Genomic DNA, 11,706 nt, shown 5'->3' on the forward strand with positions numbered 1-11,706 from the left:
ATCTTTCGAGGGCTAAAGTCGAACTCATTGATTTATTTTCTGCGAGCACTGCTGCGAGCCATGTTCATAAACTGTACCTTGTGGGTACATATGTATATCATGGCTATTAGTATACATTTATCGGTTTTATACTCTCTAAATCAAGATACGAAGAAAGGGGAACACTTTTCGTGGCCAGTTTCGGGCAGGTTATGGATCGCTTCGCGATTTATTGTGATATGTTTCGATGCTATGGGTATGGGTATGGGGGTATGGGTATGGGCTCACTTATAGCTATAGTAATTCTAGTATATATAACGCTTAAATATCGATGGCCACTCCATGACATGGACATAGTCGGGAAAGTCTTTGATGAACTGCGAAGCCTCTGCATCCCTCGCATAATCGTAGCTCACGTAGTGACCCACAATCCCCAGCTCGAGGGTGGGACCATCAAAATCTCCATCGGATTTCTGCAATTAATTGAAATATAAATCAAATTAATTTGAATAATTTTGAATACTCTTTGAGCCCGCAAACCCACCGATAATTCGATGTAAAATTTCAATGGCGTGTCGTCCTTTCCGTAGGAGAAGAATATCTGGTACGGTGCCGAGAACTCTTCCGGTTCGTCCAGCATCGTTCGGACAAAGGACCAGTCCTCAACCTTTGCCCCGCCCAGCGGCTGGACAAACACATTCATGTGTGGCGGCCCCGACAGTTCGTAGTCGAAACGCACCGTTCGGCCCGACTCTGAGACCGTCCTGCCCAGCAGCTCAAACTTAAGCTCCACCCCGGGCATAACCACTTCCGTCTCGCGGGGCAGCCAGCCCGCCCGCGTGCGCTGACTGCACCAGCTGTAGTAGAAGCACGGGATGCCGCACATCACGTACTTGTCGCAGTCGGGCTCCACGCGGGCCAGACCGGTTAGATTGACGGTGGAGTCCTTCAGCGGAGTCAGCTCTCGCCGGTCCTGATAGTCGAAGTAATAGCCAGAATCGCTGTGACTCACGGAGCCATCGAACTCATAGAAGATGCGGCGTGTGTGCTGCAAAATCCATGAAACTATGAGACTCTGGCAGTCTATTAACATGTCCTACGTACCAGGAAGTTCACCCGCATCACATTGGTCTTGGGGCGGTAGGGAAACCCAACATCCGAGACAGCGATCATGCAGAATATGAAGGTGACCACGCCCAGGCCGAGCAATATGAGCTTGGGCCAGCGGAACATGTTGATCAATTGTACCTGTGATTTGTGTTGCGATAGACATGCAGATGTATTTCGCCCAAGCGGAAAGCTTCGCACTCACCACAAAGCCCAGGGCAAAGAAGGTGCACAGCGCACAGAAAAGGGCGATGATCAGATCGGGATTGGTGCCGCTGTTATTGCGGCCCAAAACAGGAAAGAATATCACCAGGAAGGTGTAGAACAGATAGCACAAGTAGCAGAACGGCAGCAGCTGCAGACTCTGCACGGTAATGGCCCAGTAGTAGCCTGCAGAAGTATCGCATTAGTCCGCGCAGACCCACGGCATATCCATCATCGATCAGCACTCACCACGCTCATGCAGAGTACTCAACAGGTTCACCAGCAGCGCGGCCGAGTAGAACATCATCGACATCATGCACAGGTACGGAGTGCGCAGGCTAACGGCGGTCAGGATGATGGCCAAGAAGGCCAGGATCACGCAATGAGCGTGCAAACTGATGTGCAGATGGTAGGCGTGGCTCAACTGTCCCTGCAAGGCATTGAGATGGTTAGACAAAGCTCCACTGATATGCTTTCTGCTCACATTTGGCTTGAGTGTGTAGTAGAGGGTGAGGGGGAGCACCAGACCAATGACTGCCGGGCACACGTAGAGGCCAATCACCAGCCAGTTGTTGCTGAAGTACGTCAACGACCGATCCCCGGCATCGAACAGCACGGCCATGAGCAGGGGCAGGCCCAGGCAGAGCGCGAAACCCACCACATGGAGCCCCAGAATGATGCCGAACCAAATGGATATCTGACCAGCTGTCACCTCAGACACGCGGGCCATTCTCCACAGGGAAACTCCCACCAGCAGCAGGCTGATCACGGCAATGACGCAGTTCAGGATTATGCCAGTGGTCTCGGTGTAATACACAAAAAAGAGACCCAAAAAGTCAAAGAAGACGGCATGTCCCTCCTCGTATTCCTGCAGATGAAAAGGGACGATTGTTATTCGGCTCCACAGATGGGGGCATAATTGAGTTGTAGCCCACCTCTGGGTTGTTCATCTCGGTGGCATTGGTGAAGGCGCGCACCAGGGCTAGGATGTTTTCGCCGGTGTTCTGCACAGAGCGTCCGGGAACGGCCTCGAAGGTGTCGAAGACGGTGTGGTACACGTATCCGTTGTCCACTTGGGCAATGTCGAGGCCTGAGGCAAGACACGGATCGCAAGTTATAGATTGGCATATGTCTTTGGGATATGTATGTGACTCAGTTACTCACCGGGAACACCTCCAAAGTCCCGGAAAATTCGAAAATCTGAATCAGAGGGCAAAATTCCACTCTGGAAGATCTCCTCAGCCATGGTGGTGGCAAAGGGGTGCAAGGCATGCTGCCTGTAGTACTGAGGAGAAGAAGCAAACCTTTCAACGTTCCGACATTTCACGAATTGGCCATAAAATAGGCAATAAAATTGGCACCAAAACGGAATTTTTGTGGCCTGCCATAAGCATTTGTCCGAAAAATATATTTATGCCTCACCTTCATCAGCCACGGGTGGTTGGGTCCGCTCTGGAACAGCAGATCACGCCCCCCACTGCCGCCCACTTCCAGGTTGATGAATGCCCTGCAGTAAACGACTCGGTAAAGATATTGTGGGGTTGCTTTCATCCAGCAATGCTCACTTGACGTTCTTGGCCCACTCGTGATAGGTGATGAAGCCGTGAGAGCCCTGCAGGGGATTCTCCTCGGCGCCGTTGAACAGGAATACAATGGGATGTTCGAAGGGCGTCTCCGATATGGCCATTTGGCGCAGCACCTCCAGCATGACCACCACCATGGTGCCATCGTCGCCGGAACCTGTTCGCAATTGCCCATAGAAGATCACTTCACAGAAGGGGCAGGTGAATCACTTACCCGGACTGCTTGGCTTCGAGTCGAAGTGACTGTTGAGCAGGAGATAGGATTCGCTCGGGGAGCTCTTGGCGCTCAGCTTCACGACCACATTCTGGATGCCCTGATACATGTTCACCATGTCGACGAATACGTAGCCGCCCGACGGCGATTGGACATCCACCTCCAGCTCGTACAGATCGCTGCGCATTTCGGCACGAATCTTTTCCGCTTCGTTCACCAGAAAGGCGACCGTTGTCACCTCATTGGCAATGCTGCCGACGACCTTGGGTCCGATGCGATCGAAGTCGAGCAGCTGCCGCTGGGCTCGCTCCGCCACAAACTGTCCGGGCTTGTCGGCCTCGTCGGCCACAGTCACTCTGTCTGGCAGTCGGTTGTAGAGCGGGATCACAATGGCATAGAAGAGCGCCACCCAAAGGAGCAGAAAGGAGGGCGCATAGTACCAGGGCAGTCTGCGTCTGCGTGAGCTTCCGGCTGGCCCCGAGAGAAGTTTCACGAGCGCAATGTCGCAGGAGCTGTCCTGATAGGGCGGCGCTCCTAAGTTAATCAGTTCAATCTTTCCGAATCCGAAGATTCAATACTCACTTTATCAGTCTTTTTTTCCATTATTTATGCAGAGAGAGAGAGAGAGAGCGAGAGCGAGAGCGAGAGCGAGAGATTGCTGATGGGAGCCAAGTGGAACAAACCCTTTCGACGTCCGGCCGTCGCATAACTGAACGTCTGAGGCGCGGGCAGATCGGCTTGAAGCTTACCCCCAAAACCCCCAAAAGGCCATAAAGATAGGGTCGGTCGTGTATTGCTTCAAGATATGGATCTGCTGGCCACTGTGTCTTAAGGCGCACCTCACACAGGCGGCTTGTGCATGTGCCAGTGCCCATGCCCGTTCGGGGTATCTTAATTGGAGGATGTTTACAGCCCCAACTTCAAAATAGCCAGAGAATCCGAGGCACGAGAGCAGCGATTAACCGCTTAGTCATCATCCACTGGCAGCAGCCAAAAGTCCGATGAGAGTGACGCTTGACACTTGACGCTCGCTTGTTATATTAATGCCGATAATTCTTATCTCAGTCGCGACTCCAGGCGTCTGGGGGAAGACACAATAAATAATAATGCATAATCTAGTATCTACGCCTATAAAGATCTCCAAGATTTCAGTATATATATCGCTTAAATAATGCCGGCCACTCCATGACATGAACAAAGTCTGGGAAATCCGCCACGAACTTCAAGCTGTCTGCGTCCCGCTGGTAATCGTAGCTAACGTAGTGGCCCACAACTCCCAGCTCGAAGATCGGTGCATCGAGAGCCCGATCTCCATCGGATGTCTGCAATCGAAACGTTTATAGCCTTCATCCATCTTATAAATATAAATAAACTCTACGCACCGCCAAGTCGATGTGAAACTTTATGGGCGCAATATCCGTGCTGCCGTATGAGAAGTATATTTGATAGGGCGCCGTGTACTTCTCCGGCTCGTCCAGCATGTTTCTGATGAAGGACCAGTCCTCGATAACGACCCCTTCAAGCGGTCGTATAAACAGACTCATGTGCGGCGGTCCCACCAGCTCGAATGCGTACCTCACGGTTCCTCCCCGCCCAATAGCTGATTTATCCAAGAGCTCCAACGCCAAGTTGCCGGCTGGTATGACTTCCTGGTCGCGTGGCAGCCAGGCAGCGCTGGACAGAGCTCTGCACCAGCTGCTCCAGAAGCAGGGCATGCCACACACTACGTACCTGTCGCAGTACGGCTCCACGGACGTTAGCCCAGTCAAATTGACGGATGAATCGCGGAGGGGGCGCAGTGCTCGCCTGTCCTGATAGTCGAAGTAGTAGCCAGAATCATTTACACTCACGGAGCCATCGTATTCGTAGAAGATGCGACGAGTGTGCTATCAAAAAAAGAGCATATAAAACTGAGAGATCCGCAGATACGAGTGCAATCGCAGTACCAGGAAGTTCACTCGCATCACACTGGTCTTGGGGCGGTAGGGAAACCCAACTTCCGAGACAGCGATCATGCTGAATACAAAGGTGACAACTCCCAGGCCAACCAGCACGAGAGTGGACCAGCGGAACATGTTTATCAGGGGAACCTTGACAGAAAAGAACAAAAGTGAGGGTGTGGCTGCTGGCTGCTGGCACTGACCGAATGCCAAAGGCGTTCCTTACCACAAATCCCAGAGCAAAAAAGGTTCCCAGAGCACAGATCAAGGCAATGAGCATGTCGGGATTGACGGAGTCGCGATTTCTGCCCATCATTGGAAAGAAGACCACGAGGAATGTATAGAAAAGGTAGCAGAAGTACACGAACGGCATGAGCTGCAGAATTTGCACAGTCAATACCCAGTAGTACCCTGCAAATAAGACAAACACTTAAGCAATAAGTTGATAGATCTCGCTGCCGAGAGCTTACCGCGCTCATGTAAGCAGCCCAGCAGATTGATCAGCAGGGCGGCAGCATAGAAAAACATCGAAATCATGCACAGGTATGGTATACGCAGGCCTATTGCAGTCAAGGCGATGGCCAAGAGCGCCAGGATCACGCAATGAGCGTGCAAACTGATGTGCAGATGGTAGGCGTGGCTCAACTGTCCCTGCAAGGCATTGAGATGGTTAGACAAAGCTCCACTGATATGCTTTCTGCTTACATTTGGCTTGAGTGTGTAGTAGAGGGTGAGGGGGAGCACCAGACCAATGACTGCCGGGCACACGTAGAGGCCAATCACCAGCCAGTTGTTGCTGAAGTACGTCAACGACCGATCCCCGGCATCGAACAGCACGGCCATGAGCAGGGGCAGGCCCAGGCAGAGCGCGAAACCCACCACATGGAGCCCCAGAATGATGCCGAACCAAATGGATATCTGACCAGCTGTCACCTCAGACACGCGGGCCATTCTCCACAGGGAAACTCCCACCAGCACCAGGCTGATCACGGCAATGACGCAGTTCAGGATTATGCCAGTGGTCTCGGTGTAGCACACAAAAAAGAGACCCAAAAAGTCAAAGAAGACGGAATGTCCTTTGCTATGCTCCTAGTATAAATTGTGGATAAATTAGCTATAAGATTTGGTTAAGTGTCAATGACCTACCTCTGTGTGGTACATTTCGCTGGCATTGGCAAAGGCCCGTACCAGTGCGAGGACATTTTCACCGGTGCTCTGCACGGATCGCCCTGGAACGGCCGCAAAGTTGTCAAAGACAGTGTGGTAGACATAACCGTTGTCAATTTGTGCAATATCCAGACCTTCAAACACGAAATGAGTGATAAATAAAGACAGCAAGGGCAGCAACTCACCCGGCACCTGGCCATAGTCCCGAAAGATTCGAAAGTCAGTGTCGGAGGGCAGCATTCCAAACTGAAAGATCTCCTCGGCCATGGTGGTGGCAAACGGATGCTTGGCGTGACTTTTGTAGTACTGAAATCATAAATCAGATATGACTTATCGTTCTATTAATCAAAATCAATGGAAAGATTACCTGCATTAGCCAGGGATGGTTGGGTCCGCTCTGAAACAGCAGATCACGCCCCCCACTGCCAGCCACTTCCAGGTTGATGACGGCCCTGACGGCAAGCAATTCAGTAAAGCTTTCAGATCGGCAGCTTTTATACTCACTTGCAGTTGGGCGCCCACTTGTGTTGGGTGATGAAGCCATGAGAGCCCTGCAGGGGATTCTCCTCGGCGCCGTTGAACAGGAATACAATGGGATGTTCGAAGGGCGTCTCCGATGTGGCCATTTGGCGCAGCACCTCCAGCATGACCACCACCATGGTGCCATCGTCGCCGGAACCTGTTCGAGTGTGTTACTATCGGCTTGATGGACGCCATAAACGAAACGATGAATTGCTCACCTGGACTGCTTGGCTTCGAGTCAAAGTGACTGTTGAGCAGGAGATACGATGAACTTATGGAGCTCTTCGTGCTGAGCTTGACAACCACATTGTGGATGCCCCGATACATGCTGGTCATAGTTCCAATTGTAAAGGCCCCCGCTGGCTGTTGCACATCCACTTCCAGCTCGTAGAGATCGCTGCGCATATCCCTGCGAACATTTTCCAGTGCATCTACGAGAAAGGCAACCGTTGTCACCTCGTTCGCCACACTGCCAACCACTTTGGGTCCAATGCGATCGAAGTGGTAGAGCATATTCTGCGCTCTCTCCGCCACAAATTGGCCGGGCTTGAGGGACTCCTGTGCAAGGGTTATTCTATCCGGCAGACGGTGGAAGAGCGGCACAACGACAGCGTAGAAGAGTGCCACCCAGAGCAGCAGGAAGGCCACGGCATAGTACCAGGCGAGTCTCCATCTGAGTGCCCTTTCCTTGGACAGCACATTGTAGAGTACTGTGCCCGAGTAGTTCCCCTGTAAAGTAAAATTATGTTATGATGATTAATGCACATCCAAGAAATGTATAAATATATGCATGCACTCACATTATCAGTTCCTACGGCTTTCGATTCCATTCTTCTGCAAAACTCTCCGCAGCAAGGCCGAACCTTGCCGATGTCCGCGTGTTTCGAAACTGAATGTTGTCGTGGGGGGCGCACTGCTTCTGTTCGCTCTGTAACGAAGCCAACGGCAAACTCTTTGGCAAACAACAAGTTCCCATAGATTGGCCCAAGTGGTGGTAGATTTATCAGCGATTCCAAATCGAAATGCGCTTCTAATGTTTGCTGCAAATCTAATCACTAAATCTTCAATCAAGAGAGAAACAGAGAGAGAGAGAGAAAACGCGAGAGAGCGAGCCATTTCGTTTGGGAGAGAACAAAGTAATGATCGACTTTTCCACACTCTGCCTTAGAGTTTTGTTTCCTTTACTTGGGAATATTTCTAAAATCTTGAACTACATAAAATCTATTAGCCTAATATCTAACTAGTTAGAGCATATAACGAAATAAGAGACAATCACAATAGTTTCAGGGACTTAGAACAAGTAGCGTTCGAATAACGTTGGCCACTCCATGGGATGAGCAAACTTCGGAATGTCAGAAATAAATTTCAGGCCAGCTGCATCACGATCAAAGTCATAGCTGACAAAGTGCGCCGAAAATCCCAGCTCAAAGACAGGCACATCAAAGTCGCCAGAGGATTTCTGTTAAATATTCAAAATAAAAATCAAAACAAACAAAATAGTCCCCCAACTCACCGCAAAATCAATGTGGAACTTCAGCGGGCTGCTGTCCTTGCCATAGGCGAAGAATATATGATATGGCGCCGAGTATTTTTGGGGTTCGTCCAGCATGTTCCGAATGAAGGACCAGTCCTCCACTGTGACCCCATCCAGGGGCTGTATGTACAGGCTCATATGTGGCGGACCGGACAGCTCGAATGAGTATCGAACGGTGGTGCCCGAGTCTAGAACGGTTTTGCTCAAGAGCTGCAGCGATGTGGCACCTGGTATGGCAACGGGCTCCTCGCGGGGCAGCCAATGACTGCTGGAGCGGGTCGTGCACCAGCGATGATTGAAGCACGGCACGCCGCACATCAGATACTTGCTGCAGTCAGACTCCGTGCTGACCAAACCTGTGAGATTAAGCGAGGAGTCCTCCAGCGGATAATAGAGACGACGATCCTGGAAGTCAAAGTAGTAGCCGGAGTCGTTGAGGCTCACGGAGCCATCGTATTCGTAGAAGATGCGACGAACGTGCTGCAGGAACATGGACATGGAACATGAGACTTTGATCGATTACAGGCAAACGCTTCTGACTTACCAAAAAGTGCAGCCGCATAACGCTGGTCTTGGCGCGGTAGGGAAAACCCACTTCCGAGACAGCAATCATGCTGAATATAAACGTGACGACGCCCAGGCCGAGCAGTATGAGCTTCGGCCAGCGGAACATGTTTATCAGAGGCGCCACAAAGCCCATGGCAAAGAATGTGCCCATGGCACAGAGCGCCGCTACAAGGAGATCGGGATTAGTGGAGTTCCCGAAGCGCCCCAGCATGGGAAAGAAGACAACGAGGAACATGTAGAACAGGTGGCAGAAGTAAAAGAACGGCAGCAGCTGCAGCACCTGCACAATCAGCACCCAGTAGTAGCCTTCGAAGGAGTCAGAAAGTTAGAGAGCGGAAGACAGGTCTCGACGGGATACTTACCACGGTCGTGCAGGGTGCTCAGCAGATTGATCAAGAGCGCAGCGGCATAGAAGAGCAGCGAGAGCATGCACAAGTAGGGCGTCCTCAGACTGATGGCCGTGAGAATGATGGCGATCAGGGCGAGGAGTACACAGTGGGCATGCAGACTCATGTGCAGGTGGTTCGGGTGGCTTATTTTATCCTGTTGGGAGAAATTCCGCGTTAGTTCGCCTCTCCTGAACAGCTCGATCTGCGCAAACTTACGTTTGGTTTCAGTGTGTAGTAGAGGGACAAGGGGAGCACCTGGCCAATTATAGCCGGACAGATGTACAGGCCAATCACCAGCCAGTTGTTGCTGAAGTACGTCAACGACTGATCCCCGGCATCGAACAGCACGCCCATTAGGAGGGGCAAGCCAAGGCTGAGAAAGAATCCCACCACATGGAGCCCCAGAATGATGGCAAACCAAATCACAATTCGACACATTGTCGCCTCAGACACGCGGGCCATTCTCCACAGGGAAACTGCCACCAGCACCAGGCTGATCACGGCAATGACGCAGTTCAGGATTTTGCCAGTGGTCTCCGTGTAATATATAAAGAAGAGGCCCAGAAAGTCGAAGAACACGGAATGCCCTTCGCTGTGTTCCTGCAATTAAATGACATTGATGGATGGACTGCACTCAAGTATATAGTTCAAAAATAGATCAGTCACCTCTGGGTTATGCATTTCGCTGGCGTTGGCAAAGGCGCGCACTAGGGCGAGTGCATTGTCGCCAGAATTTTGAAGGGAATCACCGGGCACCGCCTTAAAGTTGTCAAATTCCGTGTGGTATACATAACCATTGCTGATTTGAGCAATATCCAGACCTATCAAAGATAAAGTGGCGTTTGCAATCGGTTGAGTGCATATGCAGATTGTGAGGCTTACCCGGCACCTGGCCATAGTCCCGAAAGATTCGAAAGTCTGTGTCCGAGGGAAGCATGCCCGACTGAAAGATCTCCTCGGCCATGGTAGTGGCAAACGGATGCTTGGCATTTTGGTTGTAGTACTAAAACGACAAAAAAAAAAAACAAAACAAAACGACAATTAGCCATGTAACTTTTCGGCACACTTTTATCCTGCAACTGAATTGCGGCAATCAAGCGTTTGGCTATCCAGACGACTGTGGCAATGACTGTTTACAATGCTAATAAACTGCCAATAGCTTTGGTCATTGCCTCGTGTTCTCATACGTCTATGTACACATGTATGTATGTACATGCGAGATAAAACATATTTTTGTGTACCTTCATTAGCCATGGGTTATTTGGTCCGCTCTGGAAAAGCAGATCACGTCCCCCGCTGCCAGCTACTTCCAAGTTGACCAGGGCCCTATAGAAAAAGACTCTCTTTAGCCGCGAAGCCCAGTTGTGATTCCATCGGCACTTACTTGCAGTTGGACGCCCACTTGTGTTCGGTGATGAAGCCATGAGAGGCTTCCAGGGGATTCTCCTCGGCGCCGTTGAACAGGAATACAATGGGATGTTCGAAGGGCGTCTCCGATATGGCCATTTGGCGCAGCACCTCCAGCATGACCACCACCATGGTGCCATCGTCGCCGGAACCTGTTCGCATTTGCCCATAGAAGATCACTTCATAGAAGGGCAGGTGAATCACTTACCCGGACTGCTTGGCTTCGAGTCGAAGTGACTGTTCACGAGAAGGTACGCTGTGCTGTTGGAGCTCTTTGTGGTCAGCTTGACCACCACGTTCTGGACTCCCTGGTACATATTCACCATTTGCCAGTGCATGTAGGCGCCTGATGGGGCCTGAACATCAATCTCCAGATCGTACAGATTGGCGCGCATTTCCGTTCGAATATCTTCCACTGCATCTACGAGAAAGCCAACCGTTGTCACCTCATTCGCCACACTGCCGACGACTTTGGGTCCAATGCGATCGTATTTGTAGAGCCATCTCTGCGCTCTCTCTGACACAAACTCGCCGGGCTTAAGGGACTCCTGCTCTATGCTAATGGCGTCTGGCAGCCGATGGTAAAGCGGGATCACCACAGCATAGAAGAGCGCCACCCAAAGGAGCAGGAACGAGGGTGCATAGTACCAGGGCAGCCTTGATTTTAGCTGCTTTTCCTGTGACAACAACCGGATGAGACTGACATCAGACTGAGGTTTGGATTTGCTGGAGTCCTACATAAAATATTGCCAGTTAAATAAATGAAAAGCAATGAGGACTCCATTCACACATTTAAACATACCTTCCCGCTGGGTAGCTTCATGTCGTTGCGTCCTTGGCGAGAGCTTGGTATGGTCTAACAATGTCTTTGTCCAGTCGTCGGAAGACTGAATATGTCTGCCTTGGGCCCCTGAGGTTGGAGCTCCAGGGATATTATCAGCAGTGATTCGCACTTTGAATCCCATAAAGATAAATCGGTTCCTACATGCAATTTATCGCTCAATACTAACGACGGATGTGTCCAACCCCCATAGTTTTCCTTGGGGGAATGTGATATCTAAATAATGGCAGATTTATGCCCTGCCCCGCCATG

The 11,706-nt window shown here is 50.9% G+C and overlaps 3 protein-coding genes across 3 annotated transcripts; all 3 read right to left on the reverse strand.

Moving 5' to 3' along the window:
• Positions 1-253: 253 nt before the first annotated feature.
• On the reverse strand, positions 254-3,789 carry LOC111077696 (endoplasmic reticulum metallopeptidase 1-like). The gene is made up of 12 exons (XM_022372067.2): positions 3,670-3,789; positions 3,088-3,604; positions 2,856-3,030; positions 2,713-2,797; positions 2,455-2,575; positions 2,226-2,380; positions 1,775-2,158; positions 1,540-1,720; positions 1,292-1,476; positions 1,084-1,227; positions 524-1,027; positions 254-452 (listed from the first exon to the last, which is right to left on the reverse strand). The coding sequence occupies exons 1-12, from the start codon at positions 3,688-3,690 to the stop codon at positions 285-287; spliced, it is 2,640 nt and encodes an 879-aa protein (XP_022227759.2). The 5' UTR covers positions 3,691-3,789; the 3' UTR covers positions 254-284.
• Positions 3,790-3,882: 93 nt separating this feature from the next.
• Positions 3,883-7,678, reverse strand: LOC111077694 (endoplasmic reticulum metallopeptidase 1). The gene is made up of 12 exons (XM_022372065.2): positions 7,517-7,678; positions 6,935-7,445; positions 6,699-6,873; positions 6,562-6,646; positions 6,380-6,500; positions 6,174-6,328; positions 5,733-6,116; positions 5,498-5,678; positions 5,254-5,438; positions 5,034-5,177; positions 4,470-4,973; positions 3,883-4,409 (listed from the first exon to the last, which is right to left on the reverse strand). Exons 1-12 carry the CDS (start codon positions 7,544-7,546, stop codon positions 4,236-4,238), a joined length of 2,649 nt encoding a protein of 882 aa, XP_022227757.2. The 5' UTR covers positions 7,547-7,678; the 3' UTR covers positions 3,883-4,235.
• A 202-nt stretch (positions 7,679-7,880) lies between these two features.
• Positions 7,881-11,699, reverse strand: LOC111077695 (endoplasmic reticulum metallopeptidase 1-like). Its single transcript, XM_022372066.2, has 11 exons — positions 11,416-11,699; positions 10,822-11,347; positions 10,591-10,765; positions 10,448-10,532; positions 10,089-10,209; positions 9,873-10,027; positions 9,423-9,806; positions 9,180-9,360; positions 8,795-9,123; positions 8,230-8,730; positions 7,881-8,175 (listed from the first exon to the last, which is right to left on the reverse strand). The coding sequence occupies exons 1-11, from the start codon at positions 11,434-11,436 to the stop codon at positions 8,008-8,010; spliced, it is 2,646 nt and encodes an 881-aa protein (XP_022227758.2). The 5' UTR covers positions 11,437-11,699; the 3' UTR covers positions 7,881-8,007.
• Between the last annotated feature and the right edge of the window lie 7 nt (positions 11,700-11,706).

The sequence above is a fragment of the Drosophila obscura genome, unplaced genomic scaffold (genome assembly GCF_018151105.1).
Source record: "Drosophila obscura isolate BZ-5 IFL unplaced genomic scaffold, ASM1815110v1 contig_25, whole genome shotgun sequence".
Lineage (NCBI taxonomy): Eukaryota > Metazoa > Arthropoda > Insecta > Diptera > Drosophilidae > Drosophila > Drosophila obscura.

Bases quoted from the DNA above. Each gene is read 5' to 3' on its own strand.
- LOC111077694 (XM_022372065.2), bottom strand. From the start codon at position 7,546: ATGGAATCGAAAGCCGTAGGAACTGATAAT. The intron at 6,329-6,379 runs GTGAGTTGCTGC...TCGTGTTTGAAG, and splicing joins GGACTATGGCCAGGTGCCGG to GTCTGGATATTGCACAAATT. The intron at 4,974-5,033 runs GTACTGCGATTG...TTTTTTTGATAG, and splicing joins TGATGCGAGTGAACTTCCTG to CACACTCGTCGCATCTTCTA.
- LOC111077695 (XM_022372066.2), bottom strand. From the start codon at position 11,436: ATGAAGCTACCCAGCGGGAAG. The intron at 9,807-9,872 runs GTGACTGATCTA...ATTTAATTGCAG, and splicing joins GCGAAATGCATAACCCAGAG to GAACACAGCGAAGGGCATTC. The intron at 8,176-8,229 runs GTGAGTTGGGGG...AATATTTAACAG, and splicing joins AGTTCCACATTGATTTTGCG to AAATCCTCTGGCGACTTTGA.
- LOC111077696 (XM_022372067.2), bottom strand. From the start codon at position 3,690: ATGGAAAAAAAGACTGATAAA. The intron at 3,605-3,669 runs GTGAGTATTGAA...CCGCCCTATCAG, and splicing joins TGGAAAAAAAGACTGATAAA to GACAGCTCCTGCGACATTGC. The intron at 1,721-1,774 runs GTGAGCAGAAAG...AATGCCTTGCAG, and splicing joins ACTACACACTCAAGCCAAAT to GGACAGTTGAGCCACGCCTA.